Source organism: Polypterus senegalus, chromosome 16, assembly GCF_016835505.1.
Source record: "Polypterus senegalus isolate Bchr_013 chromosome 16, ASM1683550v1, whole genome shotgun sequence".
Lineage (NCBI taxonomy): Eukaryota > Metazoa > Chordata > Cladistia > Polypteriformes > Polypteridae > Polypterus > Polypterus senegalus.
Window position 1 is genome coordinate 18,713,852 of NC_053169.1, and position 26,649 is coordinate 18,740,500.

General features: G+C 42.3%; 3 protein-coding genes across 4 annotated transcripts in view; 1 reads left to right on the forward strand and 2 right to left on the reverse strand.

The window, feature by feature from the left end:
• Nucleotides 1-564: 564 nt before the first annotated feature.
• mea1 (male-enhanced antigen 1) lies at nt 565-12,842 on the reverse strand. Its single transcript, XM_039738449.1, has 4 exons — nt 12,764-12,842; nt 3,877-4,217; nt 3,108-3,216; nt 565-1,126 (listed from the first exon to the last, which is right to left on the reverse strand). Exons 2-4 carry the CDS (start codon nt 4,195-4,197, stop codon nt 963-965), a joined length of 594 nt encoding a protein of 197 aa, XP_039594383.1. The 5' UTR covers nt 4,198-4,217; nt 12,764-12,842; the 3' UTR covers nt 565-962.
• Nucleotides 12,843-14,676: 1,834 nt separating this feature from the next.
• On the forward strand, nt 14,677-21,629 carry dnph1 (2'-deoxynucleoside 5'-phosphate N-hydrolase 1). Of its 2 annotated transcripts, XM_039739089.1 has the most exons (4): nt 14,680-14,901; nt 15,893-15,961; nt 19,183-19,293; nt 21,376-21,629. In XM_039739089.1, exons 1-4 carry the CDS (start codon nt 14,760-14,762, stop codon nt 21,504-21,506), a joined length of 453 nt encoding a protein of 150 aa, XP_039595023.1. In that variant the 5' UTR covers nt 14,680-14,759; the 3' UTR covers nt 21,507-21,629. The 2 variants fall into 2 exon arrangements, with proteins under 2 accessions (XP_039595024.1, XP_039595023.1); XM_039739090.1 differs by lacking the exon at nt 15,893-15,961 and having other exon boundaries at nt 14,677-14,901.
• LOC120517018 (cullin-9) overlaps nt 21,630-26,649 on the reverse strand; it is a 112,912-nt gene continuing 107,892 nt past the window's right edge. Inside the window, 2 exon segments of the mRNA XM_039739086.1 lie at nt 21,630-22,761; nt 26,530-26,621. Of these exon segments, the coding sequence (XP_039595020.1) occupies nt 22,581-22,761; nt 26,530-26,621 (273 nt within the window). The 3' untranslated portion in view covers nt 21,630-22,580.

The following is a 26,649-nucleotide window of genomic DNA, read 5'->3' on the forward strand; positions in this document are numbered from 1 at the left end:
CTCAGACACAAATCGGAGCCAATTTGGAATCGCCGGTCCACGGATCCTAAGTGGTGTAACACGGGCAGAACATGCAGACTCCATGCCAGGCGCACACAGGGACTGAAGCGCCAGGTCTTCTCATTGCAAGGCGGCGGCAGCACCCGTGAACAAATTCACTTCCGCGAAAACGTGACGCCACTGCAGCACACCAGTTAGTCCCTTCATCTCCGTGTTTCTCTTTTTTATTAGGCCGATGACTGCTTTAGCCTCTCTAATTTCGGACCCTCAAGGCTCACTTTCTAGAAGCACCACACCGTACAGACGGACACGCTGCAGTCTTTCGATGCCCTCGTGGTTTGTGCTTCGCCCCGGCAGTACAAACGACGCTCTGCTTTATTCCCTCGCTTTGTGAACGAACACTGGACTGGAACTTTCAATGTAGAATTTGAGATCTGGGAATTTTGGAAAATATCAGAATTGGCCAAAACAGCACAAAGGGTGATATTTGCAAACTCGTATAACCCAGTTTAGGGCTGGCGGGGGGCACTGGGCATAAGGGGGGGTGACCCAGTACTAAAGAGCTGCTTTCTGTCAGGCGGATTTATTGTTCAATGCAAAAGTGAAATTAAACACATATTTGAAAAGGAAAGGATATGCAAAAAGCACAAATGTAAATTACATTCTGTGAAATTACAGAGCTACGGGTGCGATGAACAATGGTTTATTTACAACTAAATTAATGTAAAAGTCTGATGTGCGACCAGAAGGAAAAACATAATCCTCATTTGCTAACATTCTGCACAGCCACAAATGATGAAAGGAGGCCACACAAACATTCAGCGATGTACTTCAAGATGGCAGGATGTGGCGTTGGCCTTTTGGTTTCACAGCGCAGCGCACGAGGCGGGTAAAGCTCTTGCTGTTCAAAGTGACCCTTTGCCTCTCTTTTCCTTCTTCAATCCTTGGTGATGGTGGGAGGCTCACTTCCGTTCTACCCTCAGGCTGGCCGACGCCTGGCGGGACTGGATTGTTTGTTGCACCATGTCCTTCCATTGCTCATCTGTGATTTCTTTTGCCCAGGCTGGGACGCCTAGTGAAGGCAGACTAATGGATGCCATTGTTCTCTTGACCAGTTCCACATGGGCTGTACCAAAAGGAGGGGAAAAAATGGTAATTAATAAAATGATGGCCGAAGCTGACCAATAGCGTCTCATTATGTCCAAGTCAAGCTGTCAAACCTGATTAACACGCCGACTGCTAAACGTGGATCTACAGGCGAGTTCTCGGTAACAACGGGAGTAATTTGTGGGTAACACACATTAACGAGAGGATAGTGGGCGTTTAGAAATAGGAATCAAAAATTGGAAAATTTCAGTTTTTTCTTATTAGCCATATTCTGGATACTATTTATTTTTTGCAAACAATTTATATATGCAGGACTACAACCATCCGACTATCTCAACAATTAGCCCCTCACTACTAGAAAGTCGGACATTGAATTGCACTGAACTGTCTCCTTATCACACAGCTGGTGTGCACAAAAAAAATGTTCTGTTCCACACTCAACCGCAAGGAATCCAAAATGCATACAATTACAACATTAAAATAACACCCCGATTTTACACGGGCCACAGACCAACTGATCTGTGTCAGTCAGTTTGTTAAGAGTCATGGGGCACACCTGATGATGGTAAGATGCTGCAGATGTTCTATCAGACGGCTGTGACGAGCGCCCTCTTCTACGCGGTGGTGTACTGGGAAGGCAGCATAAAGAAGAAGGACGCCTCACACCTGGACAGACTGGTGAGTAAGACAGGCTCTATTGTAGACATGGAGCTGGACAGTTTGACATCCATGGCAGAGCGACGGGCGCTGAGCAGGCTACTGTCAATCATGGAGAATCCACTGAACAGGATCATCTCCAGACAGAGGAGCAGCTTCAGTGACAGACTGCTGCCACCATCCTGCTCCACTGACAGATTGAGGAGACCCCACACTATGCGACTCTTCAATTACACCCGGGGGGTAAACATTAACATTATTCAAAGTTATTGTCTGTTTTACCTGCATTGTTATCACTCTTTAATTTAATATTGTTCTTTATCAGTATGCTGCTGCTGGAGTTTGTGAATTTCCCCTTGGGATTAATGAAGTGTTTATCTATCTACCTAGACAGGGCAGGGCACAAGTCCATCACTGGTGCCACTTAACGTACATCCACACATTACTGGGTGCCAATTTGGATCTTCCAGTCACTGAAGAGGACATACAAACTTGGCACAGGCAACAACCAGGCATAAATGGCTGCTCCTTAAAAACAAGTCCAGGTGAGAGAGTGGCTTCTGTCCTGGCACCTGATGCCACTGAATATAAACTCTACAAAACATATTTTCTGTTTTCAGATTTCTCCGATTTCCTTCAGTTCTATATAGTTATGTGTAACCTGTTCTCAGGTGTAGATGTCATCCGATTTTCTATCTGTTTTAAACCTTTTTAAAAAATATCACTGCTGCAATCTATACAGAGGTGGTCGGTGTGTAAAAAGTTAAAAGAACTCAAAATATAACCTCATTGTACCCCCCAAGACGCATGGCAGAAACCCACCATAGCCCAGATTGCCAGGTGCCCATCTAAGTTGTGTCAATTCATCGAGACAAACACTGCTTTCTAGTCACACGGCCCTTACTTAAGGGTGAAAAACGGATTCTCTCAGTTTACTACAACTCTTACGAATATGTGGTAAAGACTTTAGATTTTAAAAAACTTTGCATTTTCTTTAATTAATTATGTAACGCAGTGATCTGCATATTCTTTAATTGCCTGACTAACAAACAAGATGCTAAATATTATCCTAAATTCGCCATAAATGTCAATCAGGAACACCACGGCACACAGAGAGAAGGTGCCGATGGAGATGAGGCAATGCTTTCAGACAGCACCCTATGACTGCGCCAAGTGGACGGTGCCACGGTTGAATGAATGAGCTCTCGAGAGCAGACATGTGAGAGTAATGGAACAACACTGGAAATTTGCAGACCCCTGGCCCCTGGTTTTCCTCGGCAGAGTTGAATTCTATGTTTATACAAATTCAATTGTAAGTCATAATGGAAATGGAAAGTTCTTACCAGAATCCATAGGAATGGAACTGTAACTGCGCCTTGCTGCGGCCTCTTCTGGATCCTCCTCTTCATCACTGTCTGGTGGTGGAGGCTGGGGGAGGTGGAGGCCCATTGCCTGGAACAAAAATGGCCAATTACAGCCAAGGGCAGGCTTTCACTGCACCACTTGGTGAAGGTTTGCTTTAACCCTTAGCTGCTGCTGCTTCTTCCATTATTGTTTGGCTTCTACAGCATAAACAGTCAAATTGAACTTGAGAGCGACAGTACGACAAGTTAACAGACTTGCAGAAAACAGTTACAGAGGTCCAGAAAATGTACTTTTCATGCTGTGCAATAAAAGCTGCCATGAGCATTGTTGTTTGGTTGGGTTTTTGTTAATATTTCACTAATGAGCACAATCTTCAGTACAAGATATTGACTAAACAAAAACAAAGTACTTTGTAACACTTGATATAATTGGATGTAATCACATCTTGCCTGAAAAAGGGGCCGGAGTTGCCTTGAAAGCTGGCATATTGTAATCTCACTAGTGTGCCAATCAAAGGGGTCAGTTTGCTTGACGTCTCACTACGTCCATAATAGCTAACACGGTACAACACCCCAGTGATGCCTAATTAGAAAAATAAGTACATGTGACCCTGCAATAATTAAACTGCATTGTGATTCGCCGTCATTCTCATCAATATAAGATGGAAAAGTAAAGCATTAGCACAAATATGATGCCAACCTTCAGAAAAATGTAACAATGAGTGTGTGAATCGGTTTGATACGCTACCTGAAGTCGGTCCTGGATATCTTGTAATTGGTCCGACTGGTTTTCTGAGTCCTCTGGCTGATCAGGCTGACTGGGAAGATGCAGGCCTGATTCAGGGTCCTGGTTCAAGGGCTGATAATTGTATGCCCCGTCTCCTCCACCACCTCCTCCTCCTCCACCACCACCACCATCACCTCCTCCGTCTTCTTCATCCTCTTCGCCGCTCCACTCTCCCCCAATTTCCACCACACCTTCTTCTGGCATCCGTTCACGACCACCCTCGTCATCTGTGTTGGGAAAGATTCTTTCTGGGCCCATCTTTGTGGGACTCTCCACTTCCATCCACAGGCTCTGCACACAAACTGTAGGGAGCAGAAAATGAAGAATGAGACATTAGTGAATATTAATAAGACCAAACACACACAAGAGTACTGACAAGATGGGAATTACATGAATGCAGTTTGAAGTGGTGGTGCTCAGGGGGACAATTCGAAGACCACAAAGCTAGCCAAATTCACTGAAATGTGACGTAACGCTGACCTCTGTATTACAGCGAGGGGATAGCAGTGGAGAAAAAGAGAGAGAGAGAGACGCCACCGTGTAAGATGACACCCTTGGAGCTGAGAAGTTTGGTAGCCCACCTAAACAGACGGATGAGCTCCTGTGTGATTTCAGAGGTTCACAGCCATGAAACGGAGATCAGCTTGGCCTTTAGCAACTTCTCACTGGTGACAACCTCTCACTCAGTAATCAGTAATAACTAAGCAAGTCAGAAATGACCATGTCTGAGGTCAACCCATGTCGTAAGTAACATCTCTCTATTATAAAAAGAAATCCTGTCCTGGAAAGCTAAAGCAAGGCTACGATACGTGATCTTCTCGGAAGACATTTAAAAAGACCCAAAGAGACTTGCCACGGTTGCCAAGAGATTGTCCCAGGGCAGTCTCGCGGGGACGTGGAACATAAGAGTCTTGCAAGACACGCTCTTCTTATCAGCCAGCAAAACGTTCAGTCATGTAGAGTCACGTGGCACACACATAGCCCGTGCTCTCAGCGAAGAAGAATGAGCAGTGTGGAGAAAAGAGATACATATGCAGAGAAAGGTACAGAATATGAAAGCAGTAACAGTCCAAAGTATTGTAGCGGCCCAGCCGAGCTGAAGCCTTTTTTGTTTTAAGTGACTGTTAGGTCCGTTCGAGGAAAGGCTGGAGAGGGTGCTAGCAAGTTGTGTTTGGGGTTACGCATTCGGCGATTGTTAAAGTAGAACTTTTGTGACACTTTATTACGTCAGTCGCTACAGTATCAAAAAAAAAAAAGATGGCACAGATCGCATTGACACAAACAAAAGGAAATTAGTTTAAGTCAGAGAATTTCAAAAACGGGGTTTAACTCCCATGCATTTATTGGTCACTTTGCAAAAAAAATGATTAACTGCTGATGATGCCGATCGTTTTGTCTGTGCTGAAATTCCAAATAGAGAAACCTTTCCTACATTATGGTACAAAGTCTCACAGACCTCATTTAAAAGATTCAGCATATTGGGACATGAAAGATTCCAAATATTGTTTTTTTTTTTTTACAGAAGTTCTGAAATAAATGTGAAACTAATGAAATAGCAACAATTCAAAGAAAAAAAAAAAATCTTGCAAGTGTGTATCCGGAAAACCAAACACAGGGGGTTGGCAAGCAAAGTGAGCAGGGAGCGTGAAGCCCCCTAGTTAAATAAAAAAAATGTTATCTTTAACTGCTTTAATGCTTGATTGAGTATCAAATCAGCAACGTCATGTTTCTCTGAAATGCCACATCTGGACGCAGAGACTTCAGCACAGATTTTAAATCTCCATTAGATACCACTACCCTAGACAGACAGTCACAGACCCTCCACACACAACAGCAGCAAATGTGTTGTTACGTCAGGCGAGTCGGACTCTGCTGTTTGTGAAACAGTGCTGGAGCGGAACAAATATTTGGATTTTGGTATCATTACCGGCGTTCAGATCTCAGTACCGCCATCAAAACAGTTCTAAAGCACCCGTCTGACTCCCTGGTGTGCTGCCTCCCTCTGGATAGCCATGAAGCCCCGACTGCGTCAAAGCAAATAAGGGAAGGGGTCCCTTGTGAAGTCCCCATCGCGTCCAAGCTTCGTGTTGCTCTGAAGTCGTTTATGACATTTTCCACAACTGCAACAGCAAGTGTTTTGGGGGCGGATTAGGAGATTGAGAAGAAAGCCGACATTCACTTCTGGGACCAAGGATTCCAAAATTAAGGCACCGTACCATTTTAGAATGTGGGCTTTTCTGTACCAGTATACTATGCAACCCTACTATGAAAGCAATTTCATCCATGATACTGTAATTACATTTTTTTTTTTATGCGCAGTGCTAGTACGTGTAATTATCACTTGTTTTTAAGGTAATAAACAAAACAGTGATCAACTCTTTCACGAAGTGACTAGAAAATTCACAATTTACAGGTAGATAAATTACTAAACATCCCTCATATTCGGTTCTTCTTGAAAGAGTACACTTGTTCAAGAGCCAATGCTGAAAAAACAATAGTCTGCAAACATTAACAACTGGTACGCTAAATGAAGCAAGTCCTGCTCTATTCTCTTAAACTGCTGTGCAGGTGTTACCGTTTACGTCCCCCCTTTACAAGTCTGCCCTCCATGAACGGCGAATCGAGGGATGACAATTTATTGTGCTTCACTGTGGACCCCAACCCTGCCTGGTGAGTCGTGGCGCTTCACGGGAGGCAACCGTCACCCCCCAAACAGTCGTCGATGGTGCGTCATTAGCTTTGTGATGCTCAGTGCTTCACGGGGGACCAGATACGTCCCTCACCCTCAGGCTTGGAATGATGAAATCCATTTGAATTGTGCACTTTTGTCATTCACATCTGCACAGCAGTTAAACAAATAAATAAGCAAATAAATAAACAAATAAATAAAGCAAGCAGAGGGGGCGGCGTCGTGTCTGAGCTCAACAAGTTTCAGACTGGACATACTCAGCCTGTAGTAATCCCATTAAAGCCCAGTGACTGTCCTGCACAGGGAAGCAGCTGAAGGCAAGACAAAGGCGGGCACAGACTCGGATCTTGGGAGGCCAAAGTGTCCTCTTTACCGGTGGTAATGGAATTTATTTATTTACAGAATTTATCTGGCCCTTATTTTGCTCAATTAATAAGGGTAGATCACTGGGACGTTTAATGGACTCTAATGACGTATCATTATCCTTCATTTGCTCTATTTCTATTTAAATTCCCCTTTATTAAGTTACTGGCACTGTGGCCTCAATTCTACAGCATTTGTGCCATTTATTGGAATGAATCATGCATTACAAAATATATTTCAATGGATGGCATATCACAAACACCCACCCACCTCTCTTTCAAACCTGCTTCCCCTGAATAGGCCTGCAGGCCAGCTGGGGCCTTTGCCAGGAAACAACAGGCACAAGGCAGGAACAATAGCTGAACAGGGTGCCAGTCCACTGCATGGTGCACTACAGCTGGATGAGAAATTGATTTTAACAATTAATGTAATTGTTTTTTCTGGAGGTTACTGTATAATAAAAATCTAGTTCTACTTTAACCTGGGCAATTACACAACACTGGATGAGCGCTCCATCAAACCGTCACTTGGCAGGGGTTCGGTTACACGACATCGGACTCTGAACACGCCGCAGTCTGCGGTCAAGTCTGTGGCAATTGAAGGCAGCAGCACCAACGGCTTATTCCAGTGTCTCCGTCAGAGACTTGCAGCCAAGTGGCAGAAGCTGGTGGAGACCCCAAAACAACCACTGAAGTGCAGGTGACAAGGGCTGCGTCATTTTCATAGATCCAGACACAGCCAGGTTATTTAATTTTCATTTTAATTTTTACGGCATTCTTTGACTTGGAAAATGAAATTGTAAAAGACCGAATGCATTTTCATTTTCTAATTTTAATTTTTGCTGAAAATACCTCCCATATCTAACCACTTCAGCGATGAAAGCAACACAAAGCAAACTTCCCAAAGCCCAGTAATCCAGCCAAGAAATAGCCCCTCTATCTATAGAGTGGGGGCAGCTCTGTAACTAGTCACAGGGCATGAGGTGGCAGACGGGCTTGTAGTCCTTGCAGAAATACAGTGGAACCTCGGGTCACGAACGTCTCGGACCACGTACAAATCGGGTTACGACCAAAAAGTTTGCCAAACTTTTGCATCCGTTCACGACCACACACTCGGGTGACGAACAAGCCAGTTTCCCTTCCGGTTTGTACGCGACGATGATTTCCGCACGTGTTCAGTCTCTCCCTGTGAAGTGAGCGCGAGAGAGAGTGAGGGCTGGGTTCGTTTTTGAAGAGACTGCTTCCAGCATTGTTTTAACCTCGTTGTATTTAATGAAGACTTTTTTCTGTTGGATTTTAACTTCCACTTCACTTCTGTTTACAGCGATCGGTTCGTAGCGTGCATTGTTGCAATGTTACTTTTCTCTGTTGTTCAAGGTTTTCTCAGTGTTATTCAATGTTTTTACATTTAGTTTACTATTACGCTGTGCATTCTATGGTATTATTAACTATTTTTGTGCTTAAAAATCTTTTAAAAAATATATTTACATACAGTTTGTACAGTCTGGAATAGATTAATTGTATTTACATACAATCCTATGGGGAAAATTACGGGTCACGACCAGAGTTTTGGAACGAATTACGGTCGTGACCCGAGGTTCCACTGTACTTTAAAAGCACCTCACGTTTTATTTGGTTGTTTTCTAATTACAAACATTTTGTCTTCTTGAACAAGTCCAGGTCTAAAGCCACTTCAACATGCCTTTTTGGTACAAAAAAAAAAAAGTCAAGAAATGTTTTTATTGTTAAGATAAAAATAAAACTTACTTGAATAATGCATCTTTTTAGAGTTTTTTTAAACAAAATATTTTATATTAAAATAATAAAATAAATGGATTCAAATAGGAAAATTGGGTGTGTGGAGGAAAGAAAAAAAAAAAAAACACTGAGCTGTTATTTTGTAGGCCGTATCACCCACATGGACAGGAGGAGAACATGCAAACGCCAAACGGAGACCACCTGAGACGTGAACCCTGGTCTCCACTGCGCCACCTCCATGGAAAACGAGAGGAACTGCCGAACAAACAGAAATCGGGTTGTGTACATCAGACAGATTAAACGCCTCACTGTCTATCGTTGTGTTTCTCAAGTTCAGTCCTGGGGGTCCGATGGTCCCAACTTCTGCTTTTCACTGGACTCCCACCTTCACTACACAAGTAGCTACTCCCAGTTTCTATTTTTGATGTCAGTTCAGACCTGACGAAGCTGGGTTTGTTACATTTTAACTTGGCTGTAGCAACGCTACAGGGGAATCATTTGGTATTTTTAAGCTGTTGAGTTTAAATACTTGGGATCAACAGTACAGAGTAATGGGGATTGTGGAAGAGAAGTGAAGAAGAGAGTGCAGGCAGAGTGGAGTAGGTGGAGAAGAGTGTCAGGAGTGACTGGTGACAGACGAGTATCAGCAAGAGTGACAGGGAAGGTCTACAGGACTGTAGTGAGACCAGCTGTGTTATACGGGTGGGAGACGGCGACACAGGAGACAGAGCTGGAGGTGGCAGAGTTAAAGATGCTAAGATTTACATTGGGTGTGATGTGGATGGATAGGATCAGAAATGAGGACATTAGAGGGTCAGCTCAAGTTGGACGGTTGGGAGACAAAGTCGAGATTGTGTTGGTTTGGTGATGTGCAGAGAAGAGATGAGGGGTATACTGGGAGAAGGATACCAAGGATAGAGCTGCCAGGGAAGAGGAAGGCCTAAGAGAAGGTTTATGGATGTGGTGAGAGAGGACATGCAGGTGATGGGGGTGACAGAACAAGATGTATAGGACAGGAAGATATGGAAGAAGATGATCCGCTGTGGCAACCCCTAATGGGAGAAGCTGAAAGAAGAAGTCGTGACTGCTGTAATTGTCATTGCACCTTCATGTACTTTCTGGTTATTTAAGCCATTATTTCCTAATGAGCTCCCTAGCCAGTCTGACACTAAAGCAGCTGCAATCACTTGCCCCCCGTCCCCCCTCCCCCACCCCCCGTTCTTCCTTAGATGTATCAGGCTGCAATTAAGGGAGAAAACACTACAGGAAAAAACATAATAATAATAATGATGATGAATTTATTTATAAGCAACTTTCATGGCACCAAACATAAATAAGTCAAAACACAGAAATGAGACAACCCAGCAAACGTGCACACAGTGGCAGACTCCAAACAAGGTTCCCATGATGGCCCAAACTGGGCTAATCGCTGGCAGGACAAGCCCAGTGGTGGTGTGGTAATTTTAGGCAAATGTCATGAGGACCCCCTGTAGTTCCCTGCTTTTTAAGTAGCGTTGCAGATCAGTGTTGTCATGGAGTTTTAGATTTTAATTGTAGAAGTATAAATAATTTGATTGCCTTCAGAAAGTAATATATTTATATTGGCTAAAACTGCACCATTATTTATATATTATTGGTAACGTTTTCTTGTTATGATTTATTTCTAATAGATGGAAAGGCATTTTGTAGGAATAAACGGTTTAAACCACATCAGCATTGTGTTTTCTAATTCCTTCTCTCATTAATGATTTCATTGCAAGTCTTCATTATTACACACAGTTTAACACTAAGCAGGACAGTATGGTGGCACAGCGGTAGTGGTAGCTGCTGCCTTGCAACAAGGGGGTCCGGGGCTCAAGTCCCAGGTCCTCACTGCGTGATCTCCCAGTGTTTGTGTGGCTTTCCTTTCCCAGTTCAAAGACACTCACATTAGGTGGACTGACACCACCACAGTCAGCCCCCAGTGTGTGTGTGTGTGTGTGTGTGTGTGTGTGTGTGTGTGTCTGTTCACCATGTGACAGGCTGGCGACCTGTCCAGGGGTTGTTCCTACCTGTGCCCACTGCTTGGTGGGATAAGCTCCAGCTGCCCCACAACCCCACCCTGGATAAGCAGGTGTTGAAAACAGATGTATGGACCAGTAGGGTAAGGATTTTTTTCAGGTTCCTGACCAAATTTGGACTCCCTGGCTGTTAGGCCAATGTTGTCCCGACGTGCAAATCCTAACTGGGCCAATGCTGGCTGTCCACATAGGACCTGCACTGGCCCAATGTCCATTTATTTGCTGGGAATCACAATTAAAAAACAGATAAATATGAATCAAAATTACAAAATTCACTCGGCACATAAAACCTGTTTAAAAAGATGCATCTTTAAAAGCAGAAATTGAAGAAGATCTACGATAGGGAGTCAGAGAGTTGCATAATCTAAAAGTTCAACCACCCAATGACTGGCATTTAGTATGCGGAACAACCTTGGAGGACCTTAAATTGCAATAAGGTGTGTGTGTGTGTGTGTGGTATTGTGACGGGCCTGACCAGTGCGGTGAACAGCTTTAACTTAACAGAAGGACCTTACAAGACACCCGACACTAAACAGGCAGCCAGTGCAAGGAAACCAGTGAAGTAATTTACATCTTCTGAAGGTTTAGCACAGGGGTCCTCAATCCCAGTCCTGGAGGGCTGCAGGTTTTTGTTCTAACCCGGTTGCTTAATTAGAAAGCAATTCTTGCCAAGAATTTAATTTCATGGCTTGTCGGTGCTTTAACTCTGTCATGTCAGCTCATTCTCATATCGTAGATTTTCTTCCACTTTCTGAGGATATCATCCAAATGATCTGAAGGCTAAAATGGACGAGTAATTCTCAGTCCTTCACTTTTTCTCCAAGTATTTAATTAAACCCAATAGTGCATAATAAATACACACAGAGGTGTACATGGAAACAAGCTAAAGGGAGAACTGCTGGTCTCTTTTGTTATTTGCATTCTTATTGCTAATTAGGAGCAAATAATACCCAAGAATACAGCGTTTAAGACCAAAATAAGCGAGAAGGGTTCAACATCTTAACGAGCGAGACCACCAAAAGTGTTACTTGAGCAATAAGAGCTTCTTATTAAGCAACTGGGTTGGAGCAAAAACCTGCAGCCCTCCAGAACCGTGACTGAGGACTCCTGGATTAGCGTGTGTTGAAATTATTCTGTGCACGTTGTAATCCATTTAGCACTTCACCTGAAACGCCAAAGAGCACAGCATAACAACAAATAAATGAATATCTGAGATGCATGTTCGGTAACGAGAAGGTCTGAATCACAAGATAAAGAAAGACGATCTGCTATCATTCTTAACGCGAAGCTCAAATGACAGACTGGAATCTAAAACAAGCCTCAAGTTTGTTACTTTCGATGACGGAGAGACGGCGCAGCCATTAACATCAAAGCCACAACTGACAACGAATTTAATAAAAGTCTTGGTACCTGTCAAACAACTCCGGCCGTGTCTATTATAAAGGTTTAAATGGTGGCGGTTTGTGTTAAATTAACAAAGACGTGACAAAAGAGGCATAGCCATTTCAAGCTATTAAAAAAACCTACGAGTTACTAAACTCCATATGAACGTAACTTCCAAACTACTGAGTGTCACTGATGACAGAGGTGGAAAAAGTAAATAAAAAAGACCAGCCGATTACAGAATGAGGACAACTCGAGGTAAAAAATACACTCTCATCTGAAGAAAACCTTTCAGCCCCCAGACGAACTTTAGGTAATTCAAACGCCGACACGTCGAGCAGGTCATTTCTCGTTAGTTCGATTTTTAATTCTAAAACAACGCCGTGGACAGACGAGTAGACCAACTTCGGAGCCTACGCGGCTAAAAACACGACAGAAACGGGCGTCAAGAAATACATAAATACACGTCAGCTTCGTTTGTCATACGAACATAGGAGACACATATGAATGCCCTCGTTAATGTATGTTATACTTTTCTTAACCGAACTCCATCATGAGCAAACAGCATTAACACACAACACATAATCGGAACTCACACTGACGGCCTCCTCCCAGGTGCTGGAAACGGAAAAAGGCTCACGTGACCACTCTAGCAACCGTCTCGACAAGAGATGCATCATGGGATTGTGGAGGACCTTTTTATTATTATTATTAAGGTAAAGGGAAGGTGAATAAAGTGAAAGCGCATCGACTCGCTGAACATCACATAAAGTACATTTCTGTCTTAGCTGAAATCAATAAGTCAATGGCAGGACTTTTAATGTTTTCTGCATTACTTTGTCCAAATATTTTTTCACCCACGAAACCGTCATCGCATTTTTACATTCCAACACTTTAATTTACCACCTGAAAACTTAACGAAACACAACGCATTGAAACACGGTCTGTGCAAAATTTCATTAAAGCGTCCCTTTTCTTGTAATTGTTTCAACGTAAATTGACTTTTCAATATTCAGACCGTTCAGTTGTATATTACTACTTCATTTGTGATTACAGTAGAATGACTTTGATGTTATATTTCTGATTATAGTCAATACAATTTTATATATGTTTTATATCCACAGTTTGTTCACATTCCTTTATTTCTTACAGGTCCTTATAAAAAAAATAAAAAGACTGAATTAACGTAAGCCGCTCTAATTCAGGGTGTTTATAACAAATGTAAGGATTTAGGAGTACATAATAAACAAGAATAGTTGCATCAAATATTAAAATGTGTGCTTCAATTTAAATGTTTCAAGTCTAAACATTCTCGATTGTATTACAAATTGTATCAATTTTCACCCTCTGATAAAGGTACAGTGAGGACTAAGATCGATATTAAAGCATCAAAAATCACATCATATTGGTAATCGCTGACCTAATTGATATCGCACATGTTAACGTTTGAAACGTGTTAATTTAAACATTTTGGGAGCGGACCACCAGTTAAAAATCAAACATCAGAACTATAATCATAATCGTGATTAGGAACCTCGAAACAGCATAAAACGACACTCCATGTGTCTGGGTTATCAATCCTCATTATTTCGATGTTTCGTGAAAGACTACCTTCTATCCCTCGCAGCCCAGTAACAGTGAACCCCGGGGGTCGCCTGCTTTTCCATGCACAACTCCCAAGTCTTTCTGATCATTTTCACTGAAGACACTTATTGGTTTACTCTTTGTATCATTAAGGGTGTAATATCCTGCACAAAATATGGTGCAAAATGGACTACAAATGAAGGTCCTGCATAACCTGATATCAAGGCTAGTCGAACGGTGTATCACATATTATAAGAGTGCAAAATGTCACAAAATCGGTGCACCGGCAGCCAAGTTGTTTGATGTGGACATTCATTACATACGAACGCATCTCATCCACGCGCCAAAGTTCTTGTAAATGCGATTTACAAAAATGTATAATTAATATCTCTGCATCTGGAAACTGTTTGCTTACAGTACTAGTGCACTCACTAACGGTGTAAATCTTATGAAGGGCTACAAAACATCTGGTAACGACGGATAATTCCTAGAAGTTTATTACGCTTTCCTCCAATACATTCTACCTTTAATAACTGCACCCTTTGTGGTCTTTGAATGAAACGTTGCTTGACGCTATAAAACAGACATCACCGCAGAACCGATGATGTTACGTAACAAGCTGAACCACGTAAGCACAGCGGTGCACTCTCAGTTGTATCGACGATGAGACTCTACTGCGTTCTCCTCTCAACCCTAACATTCTGCTACTCTTGCTCGTAGATTTAGAGGGTTTGATAAATGTGTCCTGGCTGACCAAATGATTGGTTTCTGCCCTTTCCATTCCTGCCTTCTTCCTACAATAAAATGGCGGGGTTAATGTAACCATTGTAACCGTTACCCAATCAGTGCTGCTACATGCAAGCGTGAATGACGGGGCGGGGCTAATAAACCTGTAAGCCAATCAAGAACGTGGGCGCGCAACATCCTTTTTACCAATCAACGACTTGATCAAAGGTCTCACAGGCTGTGGGCGACTGCCAGTTCAGGCGCGGAGTGTGGAGAAACGCCATGCCTTTAAACATCTACTTTTGTGGAAGTATCCGAGGAGGAAGGCAGGATGTGGCCGTGTACGAGAAGCTAGTGAAGGCGTTGCAGAAATACGGGAAAGTGCTAACCGAGCATGTGAGCGACAGGGCGATTTCCGAGAAAGGTAGGAAGCATCGGGCAAAGGGGCATTTGTCGTGTTTCCAGCTCAGCGCAGGTTCGAGCATCACATCACAGCGGACCGCAGCGAGGACAACATCGGAGAGCTCGAGCGGTTACTCTGCGCTTACTCGTCTGGGATTGCTCTTTAACATTTTATTCTCATGACACAGTGGCGTTTATTGCACATGTTAGGGATTCATCCATCTCGTTAAAGGCGCAACCGGGCAGAGCACAATCGGGCACGGACCAGGAATCCACCCATAAGGAGAGATTGCAAACAGCTGCTTGCGAGAATAAAAACTGCTCAGCGATTGACTCAGGGCCCGCCGTGACCCATTCTGGCCATAGCAGTGGAGCGAACGGACGCACTGAACTGGAAGGCAGGCAGACGCGGTGTCAGAGTGGCAAAGGGATGGCGACGACACGAGTTTTGCACTTGGCGTTTTCTGTCAAACGTTTTAATTTCATTCTGTTCAGATTTAGATTTGGAAACCGGATAGGTGTACGATTTAACATTAAAATAATTTCACCATTATAAAGCACAGTATGTAGTGAAATGCTTAATAGCTGAGATAGATACAAGACCGAGCATTAAGTAGAATATTAAATAAAGACGATCAACGGAGACCCCAAACATGTGACCTCCATTGAACTAATCCGATGATGATTTCGATGCCTGGGGGGGTGATACTTGTGCAGTTAGAGTGTATTTTGTAATTCATTTAGCCCACTCTACAGCAATCTGTTTTCATGTAGATATTAGTGTATTTTCTGCTGTCAATATAAAAAAGAAACAAACTTTAGTCCACTGTAATACAAGTTGTACAACAATAAAATGTACAAAATTTCAAGGAGGGTAAAATCTTTTATAGGCAGTCTGTCTGTTAAGTTGTGTAATTTATATAGCAACTTTTATCATCTCACTCTTATCAATAAATTGACTGTAATTCAAACAGAGTTGAGATTGATGGACACTCTTTTTGTTTGGCCTGCAGGAGAGGACGCCTTCAACCGCGACAAAGCCATTCATGACAGGGACCTGGAGTGGCTGCAGGAGGCTGATGGTAGGAGCCCCCAACTCGGGCATGCGCACCCACAGTACGTCTGGCTGAGGATGGGTTGACATCCCTCGGATGAACCAGAGATTATAGGCATATAAACGTTAATCTGTGATTCATCTTTTCTCCCATTAGGGCCTGAAGTACATTCTTACGCTGTACCTGTTAGGTGGGCTTTAAATTATTTTTACCATGAAAATTAGCCAAGAAAACCAAAAATGCACTCATAGGTAATTCATTTGCATTACTGTCAATTATGTCTACATTATTGGCTTTATATTCTTTTTTAAAAAAGACTTGCTTCTCAACAGTGAATCTTTTCGTACCTTCTTGGTCCGTTTTTCTGCTTCACGCTCACAGGAGGGAGTGCTGGATCACTAGAGAACAAGCCAACAGGGTTATCATTTCCAAATAGCACACTCATATTCCTACATGTCAGTCTGAACAAACCCAATAATTACATTTGATACTTAATACTGAAACAAACTGGTGTCAACAGATCGGACTTTGCCAGCGTCAGTTTGTGAGACACCTGATCAGTAGTGAACACCATCCCAAGGCTCTTTCCAAATGAACAGAGCTCGTTCAGTTACCTTTTTTTTTTTAAATCCAGAATCATGGGAAAGTTTCTTAGAGCCTCAAGTATCTGTTTGTGGTGGTCTCGCTAGTATAGTTTTTCCGCTAAATGTTCTTTTAAGTGACAATTCACAGCAGTTTTGAATAAATATCGTGATCTGGCTATCTATGTCCTTAAGGGAAAGGTCCAGTGTGAGCTGATTAGTGGGAAAAGTAAGGAATAATAAGTGGATGGCAGACAGGAGGGAGCTGCGTTTACAAAAATTCCATCCAAAAAAGTTCACTCTGTGGCATTGTAACGATCTGTGCTGCCCCCAGCCTGGGGCCAAACAACATGGAGTTAAAGGGAGAGGTAATTCCGCCCCCCGCTCTAAACCACAATAGCGCAGATCCATGTAAGTGACGTCGGGCTGCTGCATACAGAAGCTGTGAGTGAGTTTCCGCAGAGTGGAGAAGATGGCAGGAAAGTAATGTTTGGTAAAGCACAAGCACAGTGAGACGATGGGTTCAGGTGTCCATGTTGGCCTTAAAGTGAAATGTTGGCTCCTACAACACAAATCAAATCAAGCCTGGCCTTTCAAATTATTATAAAAATATGGAACACTTTTTCATAATGTTCAATTGCAAACATTTTTTTAGTAAAGTATTTCTTTACTCTCTTGCAACTTTTGCTGCATTCACATGCTATCAGACTTTTCGGAGCTCCATCTTGTGACATTTCCCCTTTCCAGTTTCTGGTCAGTCATTTAAGAAAAATGGAAGGTTGCTATTACTGTATCTGTTACTTGACCAGCAAAAAAAAGTCACTTTTGTCCGATTAAAGAGCCAGTTACAAGTATTTTAAAGGTCAGTCCAAACGCAATATAACCACAAAATCTTAGGTCGGGGAGCAATCACTGGTACAGTGCATTGCCGCACCCATCACATGACAACAGGTCCGGATCCCGGTTGACAAAAAGGCAGACATGTGGTCCAGTCCCACCCTCCAGAAATGACCCATCTGCTGCAGCCAGGTGTTATGTGGTCGACCCTTTGGCCTGGTCCAGCTACTTGGGTCCCCAACAATGAGGTTCCTACAAGCTGGGTCACCCTCGGGGAATCGCACCACACGGCCATAGTGCCATAACTGACGCTCCCTCACAATGCAGGTATTGTGCTTCATTCAGACTCTATGAGCAACCGCTCATTTGACACAAAGTCAAGCCAGCAGTACCCAAGGATTCTCCAGAGAGACCCAGTACCAAAGGAGTCCAGTCTTCGTCTCAGGTTACTGGATAGCATCCATGTCTTGCAACCATATAGCAAGACAGGAAGCACCAGGGGCCTCGTGTAAATGGTGCGCACGCACAAAAATGCTGCATAAGAACGTTTCCACGTTCAAATTGCGATGTACAAAACCTAAAATTGGCGTAAAGCCGCACACATTTCCACGGTAGCTCAAAGTTCTGTGCTCGGTTTTGCAGACTGGCGGCACCCAGCGTCAAAGCAAGTGCTACTGTTCCAGTGTGGTTTCCCTTTCTTTTTTAGATCCACATCCCTAATGCATCTTTAAATACACTGAAATTAACCGCATTTTGTTTATTAGTGTAATGCATCTGATTGTAATTAACCTGTAACAATATAATGGATCCCAGTTGACAACCCACCTTCCCCTCCCCAGGCAGACGCGTGGTCCAGTCCTTACTTTCCAGAAATGACCCTATCTGCCATATCCAGCTGGCCAGGTCCAGACATGCGAACCCTCGGGGGGTCGGGCCACAACTGTGCTGTAACTGACGCTCCCTCACAATGCTGGGCAGGTTGTGTGTGTGTTTTTGATACAGTGAGGTCAGCATTACGTCTCAAGTCTTGAGTTTGAGTAGCTTTTGTTTTCTTCAAATTGTCCAAACTTGTGCTCCAACTTTGTAGGGTGTTCATAACAAACTTTGGACATGGAAACTCCGATTTCCCTTCTGGCCGATGAATACAGCATTTGTTTGAAGGCCATGTGTAATTAACTGCATGAATATAGCACTTTACACAGACTGTAAGGGACTCGCTTCAGTCACCACCAATTTGCCCCATTCACCTGGATGATGAGATGGCAGCCATTCTTGCGCCAGTACACTCACCAAACATTAGCTATTAGGTGGCGAAGAGGTGAGAGAGCCAGTTAAGAGTCGGGATGATTAGGGGCCCAGAATGGATGAGGCTGTGGTGAGCACTTTAGCCAGGATATTGGGAGGAACATCCCACTCATTCTGAAAAGTGCCCAGGTACCTTTTATAACCACAGAGAGTCAGGACCTTTAGTTTTATGTCTCCCTCCAAAGGACAGCACTAACTTTATAGCACAGTGTCCCTATTGCTGTGTTGAGGCCACAGACAGACCACAGGGTAGGTGTCCCATACTGGTCTCACAAACACCTCTTCCAGCAACAACCCAAACATTTCCAAGATGGTCTGCCACTCAAGTAGTGGCCGGGCCCAAACATGCTTAGCTTCAGGAGGATAGACAGCGTCTTTATCCCCACTAGACATTGCACACATAAATTATTTATGCAATTCTTTAGTAATGCAGAAAACGTTCTCCACTGGCTTTTGCCCATAGGTGCAGGTGCTATGGCTGATGTGTACTGCTGTCATGTGACTGTCTTATTTTTTTTTTAACAGTGATTGTAGCTGAGGTTACACAGCCATCCCTTGGTGTTGGGTATGAGCTGGGCAGAGCTGTGGCTATGAACAAACGGATTCTGTGTCTTTTCCGCCCTTCCAGTGGTCGAGGTAGGTTAGAATGGAAGTGTCTTCTCAATTTCTTATTTAACATCAGGACAGGTGGCACAACTGTCACTGGCCTACTGCCATACTGGACTGAATGAAGGACAATCATTTGAGGATCCCATTCACTGACAAACCCCTGGAATCAGGACCTGCACTAATTTGTTATCACGGATTTAAACGTTAACTTTACCTAAAAACTGCATTTAAAACAGTACTCCAGTATAATGAAACATTGGTTAATTATCAATTTGCTGCATTGTTTGATTAAAAAAATAACTTGACTCATTAGATACATTTTATTAATCTCAAGCACCAATCTAATAAAAGCATTAAAAAAGTTACCAAGGGTCATGGTGGCAGTCGGCCTGGCAGGTCAGCCTAAACGTCCCCATCTACAACTGCAGCTCTTCCTGGCGAATTCTTAGATGTTCCCTATCCAGCCGAGAGATCTAACCGCTCCAGGGTGTCCTTGGTTGTCTGTCAAGTGGGACTTCCAGGAGCAACTCTGAGGGGAGTCACCTGCATGGCATACATCCAAACAGGCCCAAACCTGAACTGGGTCCTCTCGATCTGGAGGAGTAGCAACTCTACTCTGAGACTCTCCCAAATTGCTTAGCTTCTCACCTTATAATGGAATGTAAACCTAGCCACACTGCAAAGAAACCTCGATTTCATGGTGGTACAAATTAAATAAACTGACAACCTTGGCCAGGATAGGGTTACTGGGACCCTCCTCCTGAAGCCAGGAATGGGGTTGGTGTGCATTGGTGATCACCTGGAGGTCTTGCAACCCACATAACCCAGCCAGGCTCAACCCAAAACGACAATGTGGAGCCATCTTGAGGGCTCGCCACCTCCAAGTCAAAGAGTGTTTAATGGCAGGTATAGGTTGGAAAAAACTAGACCAACTAGATACTGGCAGGTATGAATCCCCAAAACACCAAATGTTTATATAATTAAAAAAAACAAAAAAACACTATGGAGCCCAGGAGAGGATGCGGGTTGGAAAAAAAAAAGTAAAATTATAGGAACAATTTACAATTTGTACGCATATTTTAAATCAAGACATTTCCTCAATTTATGTAATTTGTGCACACATTTTATTTCAAATAGTCTCATGATTTAGTTCACTGTCTGCGGTGTGCTGGATGGCATTGGCTCCAGCAGACCCCCGTGACCCTGTAGTTAGGATATAGCGGGTTGGATAATGGATGGATGGATGGATAGTTCACTGTATCATCTCTTGTAATTATGGGGCGTCACTTTGAGCAAGCAGGAGCTACAAAGGATTCTCAGGACTGATGGTCTCTGTCAACGAAGCCATACTGACCTTACCAGACTTTATTACTGATTGGTTGCAAGGTGCCAGAAGACTGAAGTGTTATTGCTGACTGTACATAAAGTGTCTGGTGCCACTTAGGCCACTAAAAGGTCGACCCGGCCCTGTGCATTAGATCTTTACCGTGTTTCCCTTTAAAGTTGTCCCGTTTCTTTGATAGCCTGTAGCATTCACTTTGTAGCAGATTTTGACAACGTGCTCTATGCCACTGAACACAGTACATAAGACATTGTCATCTTAAATTATCTGCATCCTAGAAGAGTGCTTTGGATTAGGGGAGAGTTTCCCAAAGCACCACTGCACATTTATCATCTTAACTACTACAGAGAAGTGAAGTTATGGTAGTCCTTGTGGCGAGTTGTATTTGACGTCTTTTTAGTTCTTATATTGAGCGACAGCATGAACAGATGCCACATGACCCAGGACTGGATTACCTTTCTCAAGAGCCAGCGGACAGGTTTTTTTTTTTTATGCTATTATTTATATCCAACAACAAGTTAAAGCATTAACTAAATTGTGGAAATGTTTTAATTAAATGTACAAATTGTAAATTGTTCCCATTATTATTTATCCCCTATCCTTATCCTCTCCAGGAAAAGTAGATGTCAAAAAAATGTTAGGAAATATCATGGGAATTTTTCTGCACTACTGTTGTGGTGCAACTTTAAATGGAACACAGTCTGTCACTCCACTGGCCAGCCACATCATCTGCCCTGTTACATAAGGGTGTTTATTCCTCATTTCAGTTCTTTCTGCGATGATCAGAGGAGCAGAGACAGCGGGCAGCATGTTTAAGGTCCAGGACTATACGGAGGAGGAGGCCGAGAAAGTTATTGAAGAATATTTCACCAGACTTGACCAGAAGAGGACATTGTGATTTGAAGAGACGCCCTCCACTTTGAAGGACAAGGTTTTGATTTGGACACACTGTCTAGTTTGGTTATTTAATCAGACTCTAAAATGTATTTTGACTTTATAATAAAGGAGAATGGAACTGGAATTAGAAGAAAAAGATTTTATTTAGTAAACTGAAGGTGCATTACTGATTTTCTGAGACAATGTATGTATGAGAATTTATATAGATGTCAGCTTCATCCTTCAGGTGTAATGAAGCTTAAACTTGAGCTAAGCAATTTAAAATTCTCATACCATAAGAACATTAACATGTTCAAAAACAATTTTCTTATTCTTAAGAAAAAACACACAAGCGGGTTACGTGAAGTGCTGATTTGCAAAAGAAAAAAAAAATTCTTGACAAGCCGCCGTCTCTGCCAGATGCTTCAATGCCTGAAGCCTGGTAATCAGCTTTAAAAAACAAATGCAATGCTGCTCAAGATTTCTTTGGTGGGGTTCTGTAGAGCATCACATGCAAGGAGACCCCCTTGAATGAGGGTCATAATTCATTGTACAGTCCAAAGCAGAAACAGTAAGGATAGGTTTAGCCCTTTTTTAAACATCTGGACTTTTATTCCCCACACTTGCCAAATTCCAAAAAAGGGTTTATAATACTTATAAAGGTTATTAATGTTCAGATATATTCAAACTATGAATATCTTTAAAGTTCAAAGCTTCATATGTACAATTTATTTTCCAACTTAAAAATAGCCTTTTAGGTTATTTAATCAAATAACTTTCTCTGGAAAACATGAATACCTTTCTCACAGTTACTTTATGAACAAAAATATTAATATTTTAGAAGCTTTGTTTTTTTGTTTTACCAAGAAATAAAACTAGAAAAAAAAACACTAAAAGGTGACCTGCACACAGGTAGATGAAGGTGACAAACCTCTGTATGCTCCGCCCTGTTCTGCGCCAATCTGCAGGTGCCATCAACTGTTGCAGTTGCACTTTTGGATTTGGTTTGAATGTTTATGAGTCTGCAACATTATTCTACGAAATGCAGTTTACTGCACAATGGCAAAGTGCTTACATTTTATTCAAGCATGACTACTCATTCGTGTTCTAGATTTTCAGACTCGTCATCCTCTGAGAAAAATTCATCCTCATCAATGTCCTCTTCATCAAAATCTTGATGCCATTCTGGTACATATTCATCATCATATTCTTCATCATCATCACCAACGTTGTTGTTGTCTGAATCAGCAGAATCCGAGCTGACATCCGATTTTACTCTGTTGAAAGGATTAAGCATAAACATCCAGTAAACTCATGCTTTTATAATTTGAGGTTAACAGCCAATGATACACAGCTATTAGTCCACGAATAATACGTTTTAACAATACTTGTGCAAAAAAAATTCAAACATGTTACGAGTAGATGTTTTACATGCAGTGGATTCACTTCCTGCACATTTTATTGCATTGTAGATTCATTTTAAATGGATAAATTTGATATTTTTGGCTATCAATCTACACTCCGTGACCCATAATGGCAAAGTGAAAATATGTTTCAGAAAGGTTTGCATTTTTTTTTTTAAATCAAAAAAACTGATTTTTAAGAATTACTCAGAATCTCAATTCAGTACTTTATAGAAGCCCCTTTTGGCAGCGATTACAGCTACAGTCTTCTTGGTAAATCTCTATACAAACTTTGCAAACACAGATTTTGCCAGTTTACCCCATTCATCCTTTCACCTAGAATATTTAATATTTTTTGTATATAAAATAAAATATTCTTACATCTGTGGATATATAGCAAATATAACTCATACTGCAGTATTTTTGCTTCTCACTGAAATCCTTTGGTATCAAGTTCCTGTTCACCATCAAGAAAACCTCACATGGCAGTTCTTGTATCATTTCAGAGGATAAATTCCCACTTGATTTGCTGTCTCTAGAATGTGCTAAAGAATCTACTTACAGTGCATCCGGAAAGTATTCACAGCACATCACTTTTTCCACATTTTATGTTACAGCCTTATTCCAAGATGGATTAAATTCATTTTTTCCCCTCAGAATTCTACACACAACACCCCATAATGACAACATGAAAAAAGTTTTCTTGTTTTTTTTGCAAATTTATTAAAAATAAAAAAACTGAGAAATCCCAAGTACATAAGTATTCACAGCCTTTGCTCAATACTTTGTCGATGCACCTTTGGCAGCAATTACAGCCTCAAGTCTTTTTGAATATGATGGCACAAGCCTGGCACACCTATCCTTGGCCAGTTTCGCCCATTCCTCTTTGCAGCACCTCTCAAGCTCCATCAGGTTGGATGAGAAGCGTCAGTGCACAGCCATTTTAAGATCTCTCCAGAGATGTTCAATCGGATTTAAGTCTGGGCTCTGGCTGGGCCACTCAAGGACATTAACAGAGTTGTCCTGAAGCCACTCCTTTGATATCTTGGCTGTGTGCTTAGGGTCGTCGGCCTGCTAAAAGATGAACCGTCGCCCCAGTCTGAGGTCAAGAGTGCTCTGGAGCAGGTTTGACTAGTCTCCCAGTTCCTGCCACTGAAAAACATCCCCACAGCATGATGCTGCCACCACCATGCTTCACTGTAGGGATGGTACTGCCTGGTGATGAGCGGTGCCTGGTTTCCTCAAAACGTGATGCCTGCCATTCACACCAGAGACTTCAATCTTTGCCTCATCAGACCAGAGAATTTTGTTTCTCATGGTCTGAGAGTCCTTCAGGTGCCTTTTGGCAAACTCCAGGTGGGCTGCCATGTGCCTTTTACTAAGGAGTGGCTTCCGTCTGGCCACTCTACCATAAAGGCCTGATTGGTGAATTGCTGCAGAGATGGTTGTCCTTCTGGAAGGTTCTCCTCTCTCCACAGAGGACCTTTGGAGCTCTGACAGAGTGACCATCGGGTTCTTGGTCACCTCCATGACTAAGGCCCTTCTCCCCCGATCGCTCAGTTTAGATGGCCAGCCAGCTCTAGGAAGAGTCCTGGTGGTTTCAAACTTCTTCCACTTACGGATGATGGAGGCCACTGTGCTCTTTGGGACCTTCAAAGCAGCAGAAATTTTTCTGTAACCTTCCCCAGATTTGTGCCTCGAGACAATCCTGTCTTGGAGGTCTACAGACAATTCCTTTGACTTCATGCTTGGTTTGTGCTCTGACATGAACTGACAGGTGTGTGCCTTTCCAAATTATGTCACATCAACTGAATTTACCACAGGTAGACTCCAATTAAGCTGCAGAAACATCTCAAGGATGATCAGGAGAAACAGGATGCACCTGAGCTCAATTTGGAGCTTCATGGCAAAGGCTGTGAATACTTATGTACATGTGGTTTCTCAGTTTTTTTTATTTTTAATAAATTTGCAGAAACTTCAAGTAAACTTTTTTCATGTTGTCATTATGGGGTGTTGTGTGAAGAATTCTGAGGAAAAAAATGAATTTAATCCAATTTGGAATAAGGCTGTAACATAACAAAAAATGGAAAAAGTGATGCACTGTGAATATTTTCCGGATGCACTGTAGAAACTCGCATTCAACTCATTCTCAGCACCAGTGGTAGGCAAACCTTGCTTTAATGAAGCAGCGGCTTTTGGTTATCAGTGCTTATTTCCTGATTTGAAGTCCACCAGTAACGCTACCTGAACATTTCAATGAATCAACAATTTTGTCCTGTTCACTGTTTGTTACCTGAGAAATTACCATTTTTTGTTTTATCTGCTTGTTCTCTCTATTCACAATTAACTTCAAAAAGATGTTTATTTTGTTACAGTTTTCCATAAATGGAAATCAATCAAGAGTTTGAAAGTTTTTTACTTTTTTTGTTAAAAAGCAGCCAATTAACAGTAAGGAGCAGGAGTGACAGCATTGAAGCAGCAAGTCTTTGTGTTAATAATGAAGAAGCAGATTTAAATTAAAAAATGTAAAATAAAGGAGTGGGGAAAAAGTTGAGAGAATGAAGGACAGGGCATCACAAGAATGGAGACAGAATCGAGTCATCTAATTAAATAATATCCAATAGACATAAATAGCCACTGTGGCTTTAAACAAAGGAATCAACTAGAATAAAAACCCTTCAGAAACTGTAATAGCCATTTCAAGAGGACTGGATACCCTTATGATGATCCACCAAAACTATAATTAATACAAAAAATATCTAAATGCTAAATATTCCTTTGGTGCAAATTGAGTTCTTTCTAACTGTCTATCAAACTGTACAAAGGGTCTTTATTGTACACGACGAACTAAATAAGAGGCTACACACAAAGGTGCCGATCCCCTGTGTATCAGGGGGATGGCCCACCCACTTGCCCATCTACCCAGTACTACTAAAGCACTTCCTTCCTTGTCTGCTGCTTCTTTTCATAATAACTAGGCCACTCTTGCCCCTGTGCTAGTAAGTCCTTATCCCAACCTACCCAGAGGACACTAAGCTCACCAAGTCCATTAAAATGAGGTGTGGACTTCCTTCCAAACAACCTCAGTAATACAGAGTCTGGAGGAAGAGCTACAAAGTCTTAGGTCTACCAGGCTACAGTGTCTTTTGGTGGCCCCCTTGAGACAACAGCATTCTCAAACCCTACACAGCCATAAAAGGTTCAATCTTTTGGACTAGATTTGGGTTGCCACCATTAAAGAGGTAGCACAATCACACTCATTCCAGTCAGGAAGTGTGTGACATCATCAAAAGGACAGGAAAATAATGGCTGACTATATGCTTCCCTCTTTCCAGTCCTCTGTGGCTTACATGGGTCACTAAAACCCCTAGAGGTGTTAATGAACTGCATTGGCATTACAGTCATCATCTTCACAAACTGTAAAGGGTTTCCCTTTTTCTGACTGCCACACTGGATCTTGTCCCTTTATTGTGCCCTCTTAAGATCCTTGTCAAAACTTCCTTTCAGGGAGCCCATCACACTATCCATGGCCTAAGCAACAATATTTGTAGAAAGGATCAATTATAAACCTAACAGATGTGTACAGATTAGTACAACTGTGTTAGTTTATGTGAGCCGATCCTACAGTTTAATTATACTCACTCCTTGTTGAAATCTGACTGGTTGTCCAGGTTTGAAGACTGTGATGACTCATGATCTGGTCCACTTTTACATTGATACCCGACTCTAAAATCCTGCAATTGGAAAGAAAAAAGCAGCTTA